Source organism: Panthera onca, chromosome B3 (genome assembly GCF_046562875.1).
Source record: "Panthera onca isolate mPanOnc1 chromosome B3, mPanOnc1 haplotype 2, whole genome shotgun sequence".
Taxonomy (NCBI): Eukaryota; Metazoa; Chordata; class Mammalia; order Carnivora; family Felidae; genus Panthera; species Panthera onca.
The window spans coordinates 115745512-115765306 of NC_138344.1; the positions used below are offsets into that span (position 1 = coordinate 115745512).

Here is a 19795-nt window from a genome sequence, read left to right on the forward strand (position 1 = left end):
TATGCCACAGTGTAGCGTGGGATGAATAGCTTCCTTACCTCTGGCATCAAAAATGAAGTATTATCAGTCAGCTAAGCGTCTGACTCTTGTTTTCGGCTCAAGCCATGGACTCTCGGTCACGGGATTGAGCCCTGTGCTGGGATCTGCACTGACAGCGTGGAGCCTGCATGGGATTCTCTTTCTCTCTCCCTCTGTCTGCCCCTCCCCCACTCGTGTTTTCTTTCTCTCTGCCTCAAAATAAATATTTAAAAAATGCAGTATTATTGTTTGCTTCTACTGTCCTCTTGACAGTAGGAAAATAATGCCCCATACCTGTTAGTTGGAACTAACAAATATTGCACTTGTGAAGTTGACTTAATTCAAGAGTGTGTGATTTATTTGTATTTTTTTTCGAAGTTCTTTTTTTAAATTTATTTTTTCAAAGTTTTTTTATTCATTTATTTTGGGGGGAGAGAGAATCTCAAGCAGGCTCTGCACTGACAGCTTGGAGCCGGACATGGGGGGCTCAAACTTACCAACCGTGAGAGCATGGCCAAAATCAAGTCTGAGCTTAACCATCTGAGCCGCCCAGGAGCCCCTAGATGAAGGTTTAAACCAATGGAGATATTAAAATAGGAAATTGAGTTTGAAGAGAAGATGGTGAGGCCAGATATATCAAAAGCATTATTTTTAAAGAACCAATTATCTTTAAATAAACAATGTGTATGTCTTGTGTATTCTTTGATGCGCCATATTAACAGTGTATGTATGAAAGCCCTTGGGTTCAAGCAGATAGCTTCCCTTTACGTTTGAGGGTGGGAAGACGGGAGAGGCAGGCTCAGCTGCTATTTACATCTCTGACCTAGGCTCCTATTTGACCTAAGTCTATCTTGATACAGCAGCACAGGCCAGCGAGGAGGCAGTGTCATTTCGCCGTGAACGCAGCACATTTAGGCGCCAGGCAGTACGGCGCCGGCACAATGCAGGGAGTAACCCTACCCCTCCTACATTGCTCATCGGATCACCCCTCAGGTATGGTATTTTAAAATTCCACCAAGCTTAGCATGCATGTAACAGACCTTCTAACCTGTTCTGTCAGTGCCAGGAAAGCATTCAAATTGCTTTTTCTTTTCCCTCCAGTTTCTCCTATAGTTTTAAGCTCTTTGGGCTTTCTCTGCATGTGACCACGAGCCTGCTGCATTCTGCATGCCTTGCGTTGCACTGTTTAGACAAAACGATCAGATTGGGTTAGTCCATTTTAAATAGCAAAATTACTTTAGGGCAGCTCTATGAATGTAAATAGAGGCCTTAAGTCAGCTTTTCATTTTTTTTTCTACTCCCTATTAATATTATTGCAGCATCTTTTCCCCAACATCTTGATCAGTTTAATAGGAACAGTTATGGGCTGAGTGGTGAGCTTGTTGAGGAATACAGATAACTGACCTCAGCTTGATAAGCCAGTTTATTTCATTTCACTAAAATATATATTTTGTATTGCTTAACAATTTGTATCTTTTATTTCATAATCAGTAGAACCTGGAAATGACATGGGACGAAAATACTCTATGGCAAAGTACAGTCAATTGGATATATATGTATATATTTGTATATATCTGTGTTGAATTTCTCCACTTTTACTAGTGCTGAAGAAAAACATTTTTTGCATTTCCCAATATTCCTAATTAAGAAAACATCTATTTATAATATTGGGAATAGTTTTCCATTAAACTTTTAGTGTTTTATTCTCAAGTATGTCTTACACATCAAAACATTTATGCTTATGCTTTCATACAAATATGGACAAAAATGCTTTACATGTGCTTGCTTAGGCAGTGCACATAAAATACCATATACTCTCATTAATCTCTGTTGAAAGTCACCATTACCAAATTATTTTCCTACATTTTAATCTGGAATTCAAAAAGAACACTTAGTGAAACAACTCCTGTTGAATACATGGTAGATCAGAAGAGCTGACCCCCTTCCCTTGTTAAAATCCTGTTCTTGAGAGTAACAAAGTCTTTCTCTTTACGTTTCCCTGCAATTTAAGACTTGCTTATTTTGGGGGTTTTACATTACAATCAGGAGCTTCACCTTTTGTGGGTCATGTTCCTAATTAATCCTGCAGTAATACATAATTCTGTAAGAAGTAGTATGGATTAGTTAAACCAACACTGAAAATATAAAAATGGGAAGGCACCAGTTAAAAAAACATTTGGTCTAGAAACCTTTTTCTGAGCACCTTTGCCTTTTATGAACCCTCCCCTTCTGCTCCCTGAATTAACTTCTTTCTGCTGATGGATTTGGGGTCTAGCCCCAACCTGCAGAAAGAGCTCAGCATTTCATTTTACTTTTTGTTTTGTTTTTTCTAACCTTTTCATTTTGCCCCTTTAATAACACTTGCCATAGACCTGTTTGCTTTCTTACTCCATGGTGCTGTTTATTAATCCCTTTTTTTATTTTAACCTTCTTTTTTTTGGTCTTTGCAAACCCTTTCATTCTTTGCCACAAATAAGCCTGCTGGATCCCACTTACCCAACAAACGCAGACAAATTACTTTTTTCTTTGCCTGGTGGAATATTAAAGAACTGTGTTCTAACTCCAGCCAATCATGTAGAATTCTGTAGGGTTTTAAATACATCACCGTTCAAATGAGGATAATGGCGTGAATCTTACTTGTAAAGCACTCATTTTAGAATTTTTGGCAGGTAATCTTCTAGTAGTCAGTGTGCAGATTTTGTTAAGATTCTAGGATATTTCCAGCATAAACTTTACATGTATCTTAAATAGGTGACTTCATCATGGATGAAATAAGATACAATTTAGCTTAGAGAAATTAAAAACACCAATGGATAAAATCTTTTTTAAATTGCAAAAATATTCAGGTAGAAAATATTGGTGTTAATTCTGTTTGAATTACATAATAATACTCTCATCTTTAAGTAAATATAGGATTGCATGGTCATAGAAAACTTGAAAACTTGTTTGTCAAAAGGAAATGGAATAGGAGTGACAGTACTTTAATTACAATTACTATATAAGTACCAGTAAAATGTACTAGCTTATTTTAAACTTTAATGAATAGTTCAAGTAATTGACAGTCAAAAGCAACTTGGTAAATTGTATGTTTTCAAGGATTGTGAGTGAATCATAAATTTCTTCCTGAAGGGAAAATGCAGATTTTTAAAATAATTGTTAGAATGTCTTGTTTCAGAATTATTTTTAAGTGTCCTTTTCATTAAGTTAGGCTCGTAGGTAGCTTCGATAGGCCCTTGCCAGTTCTCAGTTACTAGAGAGAAAAGCAAAGATTAATATTTAAAAATTTTATAGTACTAGTATTAAGAGTTCCATATTTATCTATTTTTATCAACCCAAATATGGTATCTTTTAGAACTCTGGTTAATGGACTGGAATGAAAAATTAGTTGCATTTGGGGAGGGGACAAAAGCTTTATCTTATTCTTAGATCTTTTTTTTTTTTTTTTTAAAGTGTTAGAAGATTGAAAGCTCTGTAATCAAATAAAGTCATAGTAGTAACAGAATACATGATTAGAAATTCATAGGGATCATTTTGTGGTACTCAGGAAAATCCACCAAATATTTGTTGTTTGTGTACTGTGTTCAAGGCATTCCTTTGAGTATTCTCTGGAATCTGCAGATTCATAAGAATAATCTGATGATACTCTTAGAGTTTACTTTTTCATCATGGAGACACAAATAAAAATAACCAACGATATAAGGCAGAAGGTGCCAAATTCTAAATAAGTGGTACAGAGGAAAGAAAGACCAAGACCAACTATATTTTTCTGCTATTCCTTATTATTTTTTAAACTTTATTTTTGTATTTTTGAGAGAGGGGGCAAGAGAGCACTAGTGGGGTAGGGGTAAGAGAGAGAATTCCAAGCAGGCTCTGTGTTGACAGATGTGGGGGCTTGAACTCACTAACCGTGACCTGAGCTGACATAAAGAGTTAACCCACTGAGCCACCCAGAGGCCCCCGTTTTTCTGCCATTTAAATTGGAAATGTTAATGGGTAAGATTGCATGTCAGTGATGCTATTGATAGCCAATAGTTAGACCTAAATTTCTATCTTTCCTTTTACTATGTTGTAAAATAGTTGCTACCTTTTCTCAAACTGGTAGTTTTGATAGAGAATTGATACTCTAAAAAACATTAGCTCCTGTCGGTTATTAGTTAGGTAAAGTACAAACATCCAGGAATAGTTTTCCTGCCAACTTCTGTAAAAATGAGAGGCTTTTTTGTTGTTGAAGGATTTTCAAAACAGGAATTCAAGGGACATAAACATTTATGATTAGCTTTTGATGTTCAAAACCTTGACAGCCACATAGATTTTCACTAGTTTCTTTTGTTTCTTTATTCTGGAATCGATTTTCATGCATTGCCTAATACTTTGGAAACCTTTTTGTATATATGGGTATGTTGAGGATTATTGTATTCTCAAATGTGTTCACATTAAAATACACCTAACTGCCATATAGCACCTTTGTTTTTGACTTTAAGTAAAAACAAAAAAGGACAGAAAGATTTGTTGAGTACATATTGTATAAAATTCTTCTGTCTTCCAATTCAGAATCGGAAGGGACATAGCACTTGAACTACTTGAAACACCTTTTTTGTCAGAATTTTCTCCCTTGTAAGATTTGGTCATTTTGGTAAGCTTTGTAAATAACTTTGGATTTTGAGGAAGAGTAACAGACTTATTATATATGTATGGAAAATACAACGATGTTTGATTCCATTAATTCCCAAGATCATCTCTTGATTTATGTCAATTGTACAAACATCTACTCCAAAGGAGTTATTAAACGAATACCTTTATAGTTACAGCTTAAAAAAATAATGCAAGTAAGCATCAACAAGTCAACATTGTGTGGACTTGGTTTTTTCATGTGTTCCACACATTCCTCTGCTCTATTTAGAGTGTATACTTTTTGTTGGCTCTAAAAGAAGCCTGAACTATGAATGTTCCAGGTAGTAATGGTTAGTAGGACTTTTTGTGGCGGTAGAAAGATCTATGTAATCAACACTGTCCAGTGTGGTGGACACTGACTACTAGCTTTTGCCCACTCCGGTAGCTCTTCACTACGGCAGCCACTAGCTACTTTATGTGGCTCTTGAGCACTTGCAATGAGCTTGGTGGAACTGTGGAACTAAAATTTTAGTGTAGATAGTCACATGTGGTTACTTTATCAGACAGTGTGATTCCAAAGTGTATTCTGTTGCCATAACCACAGGCTTCAGCAACATAAGCAGTGTTTTCTAGTCTTTTATTACATGGTTGCTTTAAATTGCAGCTTTCTTCACTGCCCATAAAGATGAGTTTATTTTATAGGCATCAGAGAAATCATTGCCTTGAATTCAGAACATTAGAAAGAAGTTGGTACTCAAAAAAATGATAAAATAACTGAATAAGGCCATCCTATGCAGCAGTCTTGTTGTTGTTGTTGTTTACTCAAAGGTCTAATTTAATAACAATGCAGTTACTTTGAACATCATGTAGAGAATGACATATAATAATTATACTCAAAATATTTTCATGAGTTTCATTGATTTAAATTTGAGTATTAAGCACATTAAAATTCATAGTATTTTAAACATCTAAAATATAAAATGAGTTAAGAATATAATAGAGTTTCTTAATTATAGGTAATGTTTAGATATTTAGATTTGATAGTTTTAATAAATGGCAAGTCTATAACAAAATACTAATAATATATTAACAGAATTCTGTAAGATTTAAAAAAGACTGTAATATCCCTTGAGAAATTACAGGTTTCCAAAATATTTTTAAGATTTTCTAAAATGATGGGCCCTTGTTAATGAAATGATGAAATGGGTTGGAGAAGGTAATAACATGTATACAGAGCCTGTGTGGCTTTATTTAAAAAATATGCAGGCTTTTCATAGAAAAAATACTTTATAAATTAATCATACTTGCAGCATCCCAGCAGTCATTTGTATTTCACTCGGTTGAGTCGATGTTTGTTATTCCATTTCTCTTGCACTAGTTTGTGATTTTCTTTTGATTGAAAATTGTCACCTTGGTCGCATTTGATAAGGATTCTTTGGTTTTCAGGTGCATAGAAACTTTGTTTTATTGTGAATTCGAGATGCCAGAATATTTGAAAGAACAATTCTAGAATTATAAAGGTTATAAAGAAGAGTGCATATTTAAACTGACAAAGAGGATTTATCTCTTGGGGACCAGCTACAACCCCCATATATAGTTAATGTGCTTGTTTTTCTTTGCTGCTTTCTTTTTCCTTACACTAGAATTTTGTTGGCTTGGGGTGGGGAAAAGTCACAGATTGGTTAGTTTACATATACGTTAAATGTTTGCTGTGTTCATCACAATGATTCAGTTTTCTAAGGACCAGAAGATTTAAGACAGCAGTGTAATCTGTATATGTTACAAAGTTTGTTAGCTTTCTTAGGTTACATTGAAAAAATCAGGTTACATTTTGAAATCCATTTTCTATATTGACTTCATTCTAGCTGTTGTTTTTTTCTTTTCTTCCCTGTAATGTCTCCCCAATCCATGTTTTTTCCTAGCCTTCAAGATGGTCAGCAAGGCCAGCAGTCCACAGCCCAGGTCAAAGTCCAGTCCCGCCCCCCTTCCCAGGCTGCAGTGCTCAGTGCTAGTGCCTCCTTGCTGGTGAGAAATGGGAGTGTCCACTTAGAAGCATCACATGACAATGCATCTGCTGTAGGCGGCAGCAGTTTGCACGATGAACTTGGTATGCAGGCCTTATGTAATCTTGGTGATACAAAACTGTAATACAGCAGATGATGGGTAACAATGATTGCAATTTCTGTGAGACAGCTTCATTTGCAACTATGCATGAGAGCACTTTTTTATAGGATTTGTCCTATGTGTGAGGAAAATTTGACTTGCTTTCCCTTTTCGGTTTCTCTCAACTTTTACTGTTTTGTTTTGTTTTGTTTTGTTGTTTTTAGCATATTATTGGTAGATAGTTAAAAGTATTAATGTTCATGCTTTAGTGTTCTCTTAAAATGATTCGGGCAGTCCTGTTACTCGTTGGCACTTGTACTCTGTGGGGAAATGCTGATTTTATGAAGAATGATTTTGATTAAATCTTAAATTCTTTGCATTTGCTGAATGTGCTGCAGGAAGGGCAAAAATACTTTCTGATGGTCTGTTGCTATGGAATCTTTCTTTTGGGTATTCTGTATTTCATTTCAGTGTCTGTCACCTGAGATAGACTTACGTCATCCTAAATGCAGTACTCTGAGGACACCATGGCTCTATACTAATATCAATAAATTCATCAAGTTTTTTCTTTTTCCTGTTAATATACCTATAAATATTAATATAAGTTATTAAGTAGTTTATTCTCAGAGGGGTGGTGTAGTTTCAAACCTCAGTAATGCATAGCCACTCAGATACCTCTTTTGTACTTTACAGACAGTATTTTATATTATACTTTGTATGTAAAATATATACAAAGTGTATAAAATATAGAGTATTTTATTCTTTGGTTTCTATTTCTCTGTATAATCTATCTTGTGTTCAGAATGCAGATTAGTAACAAGAAAATGAAAAACAATGAAGAGAATTTTGTTATTAAAAAATACACAATTGAAAGCACCACATTTGCTCCCAGTGATTTTGTTTTGTTATAGCTGTGTTTCATTTATAGAGATGATAATCCACTTGGCACTTTGGCTAGAAGGATGTGTGGTATAAGATGCCCAAATTAGATATAATAACGTTTCATATGCCATTTGTTGACATTTCCCATTTTGTAAAAATCCTTAGTTATAGAAAGTTAACAATTAGACAAGCATATTGATGAAAATAATTATTGTTAGCAAATCTTACAGAAACCTGAAAATGGTCATCTAAGATATTTATAACATTGGCATATATAGTGATTTCTAAATAAAAAGAGAAGGCAATAAAACATTTTAATTTCAGAGTGCTTTTGCTTTTGAGTTTACAATTTGAAGAAGCAAGGGAGTTTATTAGGAGGGTCCTCAATTTGGTTACTTGCTTTGAATTAGAATGGTGATACTTTTTTAGTTACAAATGATACTCAGTTGATATCTTTTTATCGCTATTTCTCTCAGGTTCACTCAAAGCCCTTTGAACAGAGGATTTGTCAATTTGTGCATATGAAATTACAGTTGCCATCACTGTTGCCCATTCGGTTTGTGGTAGCAGCTTTGTGAAAATAAAAGGCTTAATTTTGACCCATTTTGGATTTTTAGACTTGTGCCAAATCAAACATAAAATGATGCGGTAGATGACTTTTCTCTGTAAAACCTAATTTGCCCAAAAACTTGCTAAGAAAGCCTTAATGGTAAAATCCCATTCTGAATCCACTTGCAGATTATTAAAAATATGTACATAGGAACTCACTGGACAGTTCTAAAGGTAAAGTCTGGAGTGACTTTAGCATCTGTGGGTGAATATTCAGGATGTTGTCTTGAAATTTGGATTTTTTTTCTTACCTGCCTTCTAATAGCTAGTTACTGGCCTGTGGGACCTGGCTGCGGCCAAATTGAATGTATTGTGATAATTAGCACAAAACAAGCAATCAGTGGACAGTGTATACTTGTTCCATAGCATATAAAGTTGGCCAAAAAAGATCCTGAAAATGAGCTACAGTTGAACTTAAAGGTATTGGTGGAGATACTGATTTTTATAATATATTCCACTAGAATATTTTTGTTACATAGTTTAATTTTCTTCATGATTATAATTAACAGTGGTAAAATAACTTTGGGTAAATGAATTTGGGTCCTGTATACTCAAATATGTTAAAGTGAGTCATGATATTCCCTAAAAATATGAAATATTTAGAAAGGATTGTTTCCTTCCAAATTTAGCTTCTTCAGTTGAAAATTTTTTAATGTACAATATTTACATATGAAAATGTGTACACATAATGCATTTATATAAAACACTCATACAAGCATACATATACATTCATACATATGTATGTTTGAGTGCATATAAATGTTTGCATATGTACACATATATACATAATACTTGGTTGTTTACTTTAAACAGAGGAACAGCCTTTTTGGATCAAAGGAAACTTGCAGTCAGGCATTGTTTAATTCTAAGCCTAGGTAGTTTTCCTTAACTGTTTTCTACATCTTTACTTTGTGGTATCATACTAGATAACCACAACTATAAACGACAGCCGTAAACCCATAAACCCATTATTTCTCTGTTGAATTTTAACTAGTGTGTCAGGTTACCAGGTAACATTAGACATGGTGGAAAAATTCACCGGAGGTGGTATTTTAAGGATTTTATTAGTAGCTTTTTCAGCAGAAGAAAATGTATTTTCATCATAGGTACTCAGCAGGCATAATTGTTAATCATATTTAATTTTAAAGGCTGAATTATAAGTATATAATTTAGAACCTAGTTGGAAAAATTTGGATGGTTTTCTTTCTTATTTATAGACTTCACCTCCATGCAAACTTAGTTAAAAAAAAAAAAAAGATTCCAATGATGTGACAGATAAGTTTTAAAGTTAGCATCTTTGAAAAGGCAGTTAGTATCTAAGAATTTCTCAAATCCTTCAGTGTAACATACCACTTTTTTTTTTTTTAACCACATCTTAAGGGTTAAATTACCTCCTCACCAGTCTTCTAGGGGACTCCTTTCTTTGCAGTTGGTTTCCTACTATATTCTGAATTAAATTGCAGTTACACTAAATAAAATAAGCTGTGCTTAGTGCCCAGATAAGTCACATGAGGGACTCTGAATTCACGTAGCCTTAAAGTTCTATTTTTTTTTTTAATCTATCAAGCTTTTTCTATAAAACTTGGCAATCACTTCTCAGTTTTATGCTAAACTCAGCTTTCTCTTGTAAATTTAGACTAATAAATTGATGTAATGATGCCTTTATAGTTGATAGTTAAATGCTTAATATGTGGCACATCTCAGAGGAGACGTTCTAGATAAGGCCTGGTAAAACAGGAAAATTTACGTGTGTTTTTTTTCTGTGTATGAAATTAGTGGTGGTCGTTGGTGGAGATATGCTTTGAAAAAGTATATGTAATAGTACATCAAACTTTCATGTAAAAAATAAGAAATGAGGAAAAGTTTGTATCTATGTTTAAAATGCAAATATGAAATATATAAAAATCATAGGTGATATTCCTCTGACAGATTATGTTTTCTTAATTTCATTAATGCATTCGAGGTTTAAAAAGTGATGACTGAACTTACTTTTCTGAGGCTTTCTTTTATTTCATTGCTATGCAAGGATTGACAAAGAAGGTATTCTTTGAGATAATCTGCTTTACTACAGAATTTATTAACTTGAAAATGTGGTCAGCTCTAGAAAAAGACTTAAATCTGCCAGTACCCTACCCTCCCTATTGGCCTTTTTATTAAGCGGCTTATAGCAGCTATGCGTTGTTAAGCAGAAATATGATTTGGAGGCTTTAAAATTTTTTACTTTAAAAAGCGAGGCTCAGATGATCTATAATACTTTCATGATTTTTATTAGAGTTAGCCTTGGTGTTTAAAAAGGGTTATATGTATTATGCATTTTGTTATATGTTATATGTCTTATGTTGTATGCCTTAACATTTTGTGCTACATTACAGATACTTTTTCTTACTATACAGAGATCAGAGGGCTATGGGACCTTGGAGTTTATACGTCAGTGCCCTATGTTATGGCAGATCATTTTCATTCATCTAACCAAAAAGTTATGTTCTTTTTGCAGCGGCCTTGATCTTTTATTGATATTTTTGAATACAAAAAAAAGCTGCATTTTGTTTTTTATTGAGGGGAGTGCGACACAAAATATATACAAATGAAAGCAAAATGTTTATTTTTATTGAAGCAATAAAGATCCTTTATTATTATCTAAAAGGAAGAAGTGTGAAGTTTGGGTATATTTTCTTCATTTTGATAAATTAGAATGTATTTTTCTCATTCTTGTAACAGAAATACAAGTTTAGAAATATTAGAAACTATAATGAAAATTAAGTGATCTGTAATTTTATCACTTAGAGATACTCAGTTTTGAAATTTTATAATTTTTTCCTCCCTGTCTTTTTTAATGCACACATTTTGTATACTTTCCTGAAACGGAATTGGGATCATGGTGGGTGACTTGGTGCTACTGTATGAGTTTTGTATCTTGCTTTTTTCACTTAGCATGTATGTTATTTATTCATGTTATTAATTGTTCTTTAACTTGTTTGTAAGTGATGGCATAATATTTTATCTCTGAAATCTCCATGAAAGGGAGTAGGATGTAGTGGAGTCCACAGTCAGACTTCATGTCTTCCAGTCCACACTCTACTGCTTATGAGCTGTGTGGCCTTGGGCAAGTTATTTTCTCCCTGTGCGTCAGTTCCCTAATTTATCAAATTAATAACAGTATCTACTTCATAGGTCTATAGTGAGGATCATATCTATTAAAATGTGCAAAGCAATTAGAACAGTGCCTGGCAATAATAAGTCAATTACATAAATAATCATTGCTATCATCATTATTAACATTATTATGTAATTATAGTTTATTTAAACTAAGTTTAAGTTAAGCTAAGTTTAAGTTAAAGTTGATTAATATATGCATTAGCTGAAATATAGGTTGGGTTCTTCAATGGAGGACACCCTCCTCCCCCAGCCCCTCACCAATCAGTGACTAAAATAAAAGAGAAGTTTACCTATCTCTCTAACAGTCTCACAGGAGCTGTCCCTAGCAGGGGGGTTGGTTCTGTTATCTTCCATGTGTGGCTTCCCTGCTGGTCCATAGTGGCTGCTCCACTTGTTGTCAACAAATGTCATTTGTCTGAAAAGCAGGAAGGGGGGCGGGGGGTGTTGCTAAAAAGTAAGGACAGTTAGTCTTTATCTTTCAGATTGCAACTTGAGAAATGTGCCTGTCACTTTCTCCCACTTCCCTTGGGCCCATACATAGTCACATGGCAACTTCTAGCTGCAAGAGAGGTTAGGAAATGTCTCTAATTAGGTGAACATAGGCCCAGCTGAAATTCAATGAGGGGAAGGTCCTATTAATACAAGGAATAAGGAAAGGATGAATACTGGAGGTCAGTCATCAGTCTTTGCTACATTAAGCACTTTACATCAATAAGATAAAGATCAGTAACTAGAAAAGTTGAAATACTAGTTGAAATACAGTCACAAACAGTTCAAGTTTACTCATAATTTTTTAAAATTTATTTATCTATTTTATTTTATTTTTTAATAATTTTTTTAATGTTTATTTATTTTTGAGACAGAGGGAGACAGAGTGTGAGTGGGGGAGGGATAGAGAGAGAGGGAGACTCAGAATCTGAAACAGGCTCCAGGCTCTGAGCTGTCAGCACAGAGCCCGATGTGGGGCTCGAACCCACAAACTGTGAGATCATGACCTGAGCCAAAGTCAGGCACTCAATAGACTGAGCCACCCAGGCGCCTGTACTCATAATTTTTTAAATTGCAGATTAAAAACAAGGTGAGATCTTTTTCATCTTTGTGTAATGTATCTATTATTGGAAAAAGTCTGAAGATTGAATGTTTTTAGAGAGCAGTTTAGAACTGTAGACCAAAAATGCCTATAGCTTTTAGTACTCAAAATTTGCGAACTTGAAAAGATATATGTACGTGGATATTCATTATAACATTGTTTGTAATTTTGACAAACTTTAAATAGTCTAAATCTCTTGTTATTAGAGAACCTCTAAAAGAAACGATAGTACATAAACAGTATAATATTTAGAACTTGATGCATCTTTATTTTTTCAAAAATTTTTAATGTTTATTTATTTTTGAGAGAGAGAGAGTGTGTGTAAATGGAGGAGAGGCAGAGAGAAAGGGAGACACAGAATCCGAAGCAGGCTCCAGGCTTTGAGCTATCAACACAGAACCCGATATGGGGCTCGAACCCACAAACTGTGAGATCATGACCTGAGCTGAATTCAGAGGCTTAATGGACAGGGCCACCAAGGCAACGTCTGCATCTTTATTATTGACATGAAAAGTTAAACTAGTTAGTAAGCAAAAGAAGTAAATTTTAGAATGTGTATGAGGAGAGTGATCCAATTGTCTTAGGACAAATGTACATAAAAATTGTTCAGAAGAACACAGTGGCTGTCTCTGGGGGAGTAGGGAACTTTTCTTCATTTTATGTACTACTTTTGAATCTGATGTGTAGTATTTTTTTAAATGAACCACAAAAAGAAACAACAAATATCACTCACTCTTGATTTATATTTTGTAGAAATTCCACTGATTACATGCTGTCTCACGTTCCTCCATCTACTTAGACTCTTAACCTGACCAGTCTTTTTTTTCTTCTTTGTTTTAAAATCAACTTTTTGATATATAATTTAGGTATGATGAATTGCATCCATTTAACATGTACAGTTGGTTGAGTTGTAACAGATGTGCACACCTGTGAAATACTACAATCCAGATACAGAACATTTCATCATCTTTAAAAGATTTTTTGTTGCCCCCATTGCAGCCCATCCTTCCCCCGCCCCTGGCCACAGGCAGCCACTGCATATTCTATGTCATTATAGTTCTCCCTCTTTTAGAAGTTCATATACATGCAGTTGTAATGTGGCCTTTTGCACTTAGTAATGTTTTTAGTTCATCACGTTGCATGGGTTAGTTTATTCTTGTTTTGTGCTGAATATTATTCCATTGTGCAAGTGTGTGTATATTGTGTATCCATTCATCTGATAGATGTTTGTGTTATTTCCAGGTTTTGGCCATTGTTAGTAAAACTTAACTTTTCAAAAGTGGTTTTACATTCACACCAGCAGTGTATGTGAGTTGCGCTCATTCCCATTCTTGTCCCCATTTGCTATTGCTGGCCTTTAAAATTTTAACCCTAATGGTTGTATCTCATTGTGGTTTTAAATTTACATTTTCTCTTATGACTATTGATCTTTTTTTTTGTGATGCGTGTCCAAATAATTTGCTCACTTTTAAAATTGGGTTGGTTGTATTATTTTTGAGGTGTAAGAGTTTTTGTGATATTTTAGACATAACTAATTTGTCAGATGCAAATCACAAATATTTTCTCCCATTCTGTGGCTTGCCTTTTTGTTTACCTTGTCATTTGTAATGTCATCAGTATCACTGTCCTGTTGTAGATTTTACCAAGATGAGGTTGTCCCTTTGAAAGAAAATGTGAGCAGATGATGAAATCATAGCAGAATATGAACTTGTACATTCACTTTTGGAAGGTTCACCTGATCTGGGGATTAGGCAGTAAGAGTGAAACTTAATGAATGAAGGCATGTGGCGTTAAGTCAGAACTAGAGGACATTGGCCACGTCAGTAAAAGAGACCAGTATGTACACCTATTTTATTGTTGCTGAGCAGTAGAGACATTGGTCTTTTCGTACCAGTTCTCAAAACCTCTCTTCTAAACCAACTTTTCTTCTCATACCTGTTCTTTTCTGTACTCTCTTGTTTAAAAAAACAAAAACAAAAACAAAAACAAAAAACTAGCACAGTGGTGAACATCCCAGGAAGAAGGATTGGTTCTCAGTATTGAAACATTTATTTTTATTTTTTATTTTTTTAAGTCTATTTTTAATATTTATTTAGAGAGAGTGAGCAGGGGATGTGCACGGGGAGAGGGAGACAGAGAATCCCAAGCAGGCTCTGTGTTGTCAGTGTGACATGGGGCTTGATCTCCCGAACCATGACCTGAGCCAAGATTAAGAGTTGGAAGCTTAACCGGCTGAGCCACCCTAGCACCCCTCAGTATTGAAACTTTTAATTACAAGTAGCATAGTACCTTGATCCCATTCTAGTACATTTTTTTGGTCCAGGAGAGGGGTTGGCAAACTATGGCCTGTGGGGGAAATCCATCCAGCTTGATGCTTGTTGATATAAATAAAGTAAAATAAATACATATTTATGTTACAGGTTTTCTGTGGCTGCTTTCATGCTACAGTGGTAGTCTTGAATTGTTGTAACTGTCTGACCCACAAAGCCTAAAATACTTATTTTCTGGCCTTGTGTAGAAAAAGTTTGCCCACCCTGTACTATACGCAGAAATAAAATGAATCATTTCTGTCTGGTGAAAACTCACGCTTTCTCAGAGACTCATAGGTACCACTCGTGATAATAAGGGTGGCACCATCCAAGAAACTGGCACTAGTCTTAAAAGTCTTTCTCTACCACATTCATTGAGATAGCTTTGTGAACACAGTACTCATCACATCAGAAATAAGCACTTTCTGTAGAGCACTTAACTTACCCATGTGGATGCATGTGGTCCTCCAAGAGCCTTCTAAAAAAGCACTTTATAAAGCTGCTTCCCTTGTGTCTGGCTTTGCTCTCATAGCCCTTGCCTGCCCTAAGAGTTAATACTTGAGAAGAGAGACCTCAATTAACAGTGTACCAGGATTAGGCCTAGTGGGAGGAGGGTCCACAGAAGGAAATCAAGAAATTTCCAAGGCCTCTGTTGTTGGTACTGGGAGGATTAGAAGAATCCTACAGAAGATCTGTCCTAGTAACTACCTCTTGGCAAGGTACATGAGTAAAATGAGTAGCATCAAGAAGGCAACAGGAGTTTTTTTGTCGAGTGAACAATCTTTATACACTTTGTGCTGTGTAGCAAGGACTTAGGAGTTAGAGAATACCATTAATTTCTCATGTCTTTTATCAGGGTCTTGCCCCTGTCTATTTTGAGTTTATCTGCTGCACCATTCATGGCTTCAGGGAAGTGTTTCAAGGGTCCTTTTCTTTAAATCAGTATCTCGTTTTATTCATCTTCCTGTTATTCATCACTTATTTATTGATTTTTGGTTATTTGAAATTCTCCTACCTAAAAAAAATGGTTTTGTGTAATAAAATGTAATTTTTATAGGCAATAGCAATCAATTCAATGTTCAAAACTGAGAAATACCAGGTACGTTAACTTTTTCCCCCCCTTAATCTCTAGATGCTATCTCATGGCCAATATCATTAAGCCTAAAATTCCAGCCGCCAGTCTTATTTTGTCAGAAAGTAATTGTTTTCTTTTAAAATCATGACCGAGCCATTCTGTTAGATATAACTAATTATTACCTGGGAGTTGAATATGTTGAGATGACTTAGTTTTTAATCATAATTCATGTGAGAAGGACACATTTCATTGTTGTTCTTCTCAATTTATATTCATCAGAAAAAGTCAATACTTACAGTATTTTTCTTGATACAGGATACTATAAAAATAGGATTATTAATAAGGGCACATTTTACTTTGGACCTAAAGGGTAACTACATCATGGTTTTGATTTTAAATGAGATATATATAAATTTGATATGTATGCTGAGGATCTTCGTACAGATTTAGGATATTCTTAATCTTTATTTAACCAATAGTAATATATACTTATTTCTGTTTTGGTTATTTTTGAAGATGCTTTTAGTAGACTATTATACCTTAAAATATTACGAAGTTTTTCACCAAGACCTTAAGCTAAACGGTTTCTAGTATAATTTTTCCTGAGTTGTTTATCCTCTGAATAAAATTTGTTTCTTTTCAAGGGCTTAGTTGCCAGGCCCAAAGGTACAAGAGGAGACCTAGAATCTGTTATTTTGGTGGAGTTACATTAGAAAAATACCAGGAAGCCTTAATACACTGTCAGCCTTTTCTGACCTGAACATGTTCTTTTTTTTTTTTTTTTTTTTGACCTGAACGTGTTCTTAAAATTAGTATGTAGACAAAGCCTCTTAGGGGGGAAATAAATCAAAGTTGAAGTCATTGCACATTTGTTAAAATTATAGCCTCCTTTTTCATAGACATGTTTTATGCTTTGCTAAATTTCTAAAATTTATAACTTGTTAGTCATTGGTTTGTAAAGAAGCATTCAGAGTTCTTGATTTATATAGTAATAAAACTACTCAATTTTTCTAGCCTTCTTTGTGTAAAGAGCTTTTTGAAGGGCGTGCTTTCTTTTTACGTTTCTATTTATTTAATGTGCAGCTATTTACATTTTATAACAGACATCTATACATAAAGGAGAGTATAGTTGTATAATGACTTAAGGTTCTTTGTTCCATTTGATAATTACAAAGAATAATATCTTTAGTTGATTTCAGTTGCATATAAATGTCATATTCAGTATTCCCAAAACAGAACTTGTATTATTAAAAATTCCACGGAATGCTTAAATATATTCAGAATATATTCCAATAATTTAAATTCTATTGAATATAATATTATTTGTAAAATACACATTATATGACATAAATACTTATGTTTATCCATTCCATTCTTACTGGATTTCACACATAGCTTCCAAGCCCTCCTAGCTCTTTGTTACTCTGTGATTTACTCACTTGCATGGGTTTATAATTATTCTGCATTTATGCCATGTGTAATTTTGATCTGATGTTTCTTTTTCCTATTAATGTAAGCTATTTATAGTAGCACAGCCAATTTTTCATTTGCCATGATAAATGAGGAAAGAGCACAACATAAAAAATTACAATTTAAAAATCATTTTGAGATCTCGGTCAAGCCAGTATTTTTGTTTAGGTTTTTTCTTCGCTAACAATTTCTACAGCCACTGTACCACTTCAAAAAGTATTTCAGCAAGACACCTAAGAAGAAGCCAGATGGCAGCTTGTATTATTTCGTTTTAGTTGCTGAGTCTGGTTTGTGTTAGAAGTGCTGAGTGAATGATTCATGACTAGAAGATGAGGGTGGCACATGGAGGTGACAAAAAGCAGAGTTTTAGATAATCCACGTGCTGAATAATCCTCCCTTGAAAAACAGCAAATGAAATAAACATTTCACAGAATGCTTTTTTTCTCATTTGTCGTAAGAATATATTTTTCTGAGAAAAAAAAATGCTGCTACAGAAAACACCATAATAAAATACATATTCTGTCTGATCCATAGAAAGCACTCAAATAATCCTACTTAATAAAGAACTTCTCAGATTCCGATCCTTTTCAAGTATGAAGTGATTGTTGAGATGTTTTGCAAACCCTTAGTTATAGTATTAGTACATCCTGGGGTCTTTTATTGTTACTTTTCAGGCATTTCACTTACATAAAAATGGTCATACCTTGTTTACATTGTAGTCATGGAAGAGAAATCTTTTAGCCCTGCCATCTAGTTGAAATTGCCCTGAAGATTCCTCCTATTTATAAACAATCAAGATGCAGCCCGGACTAAGTCCCAAATGGTTGCAGGGTTCTATACCTCATTTCACTGTCCTACTGGAAATTTATATTCATTTATTTCTGCTCCCTACCCACTACTGAGAGGGCTGACATAGGTTGTCAAGGTGAGAAATGCATTTCAGACAGTCTCCAGATTTTTAAAATTTCACTATCAGAAATCATTTTATCTTACAGAGTTCATTTTAAGAGTTCTTTAAACCTGCATTCCTTTGCAACCAATATCATTTCCAAACCTTTTATTGGCTTTGTGGAGATATTTGGCTACAGCTAATGGTGTTCTTAAATTTTTTCAGAGAGTTCTTGTAGACTCATGCAACCAGTAATGTTCATTAAATACTGTGATTTAATTATTACCAACATTATACTTCATTGATTGAACTTCTTAGATCCATTTGGACACTTCATTTTTTCTTAAAAAACACAACATGATGGGTATTAAGGAGGGGACTCTTGTTGTGATGAGCACTGAATGTTGTATGTAAGTGATGAAAAACTAAATTCTATACCTGAAACTAATATTACATTGTATGTTGAGTTAAAAAAAACCCAAAACAAGAAACGAACCCAAAACTCTGTGAAGGTAATCTCAGAAATTTGCTGTCTTGCAGTTTGAGTGATCTTAAAACTTAAGCGGCTTTCCAAATGGCTACTCACCACTTGCAAAGTGGTCAGGTGACTTTTAAACAACGTTAAATTCATTCATGTGATTACTTCAATTGAGAATGCCCTGAGAGGAGAAAAGAGGAAACTGGATTGCAAAGCTGACTTAAATCCCTTACTGTTAAAACCTGATTATGTATGTTGACATTTTGCCCCACTGTTCAGCATTCCTTTTCAGTTCACATCATGCTGAATTACATGCAGATCATTGTTTTTAGAATATTTTGGAAAAAGGTTACAGTACATTTTCTTAAATTGTAACAAGTTTGAAATTTAGTGTTTTATGATGGAAAAGTTTTGAGTATTCTAATGGCTTTTTAAAAAAATCATTTATTTGCTAGGTAAGTTCTCTTCTACGCTTTATGAGACTGGTGGCTGTGATATGTCACTTGTGAATTTTGAACCGGCAGCAAGAAGAGCATCTAATATCTGGTACGTGTGAAGTCCTATTAGGAGAGCGTATGTACTTGCATATATTTGCCATGTTTAAAGCTTTGGAGCCTTGCGATGGAAAAGTGCTTTTGAAAATATTTGTTCATATTGGCTTAAATAATTTTGTCATTGTGTATTTGTCTCCAAAGATGTAAGGTAGAATTTATTACTCTGGAAAAAAGAAAGCATTATTCTTAAAATGAAAGCTGTTCTGTATTTTAAATAACTAAGTAAGAATTCCCTGTGGATCTTACAGTGGGATAGTGGTTTCCCACAATTTCAAGTTTAACTCTAGATTTCATGCTACACGCACACACACACACACACACACACACACACACACACACACTGCATGATGTATAAAAAAGCTTCTTAAAGCTTATTAGGAAAATAATTATACTACTAACTTCAAACTCATCAGGTCTCTTTGTAATTGAAAAATTTTATTTCTTCATAAGGGTTTTTTGATCGTGTCTTTTTACATGATCATCTTTCCTTGTGTTTTGAAATTTATTTATCACCAATAAGAAAGAGGAATTTCTTAAAACATGGGTCATCT

The 19795-nt window shown here is 34.3% G+C and overlaps 1 protein-coding gene across 8 annotated transcripts in view; it reads left to right on the forward strand.

Annotated features, from left to right (window-relative positions):
• Window positions 1-19795, forward strand: part of PCNX1 (pecanex 1) — a 163960-nt gene that overhangs the window by 74921 nt on the left and 69244 nt on the right. For 5 of the 8 annotated variants that reach the window (XM_078448070.2, XM_078448074.2, XM_078448072.2 and 2 more), the window contains 3 exons: window positions 879-1011; window positions 6552-6736; window positions 19146-19236. In XM_078448070.2, coding sequence (XP_078304196.2) covers window positions 879-1011; window positions 6552-6736; window positions 19146-19236 — 409 coding nt within the window. The remainder of the gene's footprint in view (window positions 1-878; window positions 1012-6551; window positions 6737-19145; window positions 19237-19795) is intronic. The other 3 variants (XM_078448075.2, XM_078448077.2, XM_078448071.2) reach the window with 2 other exon arrangements.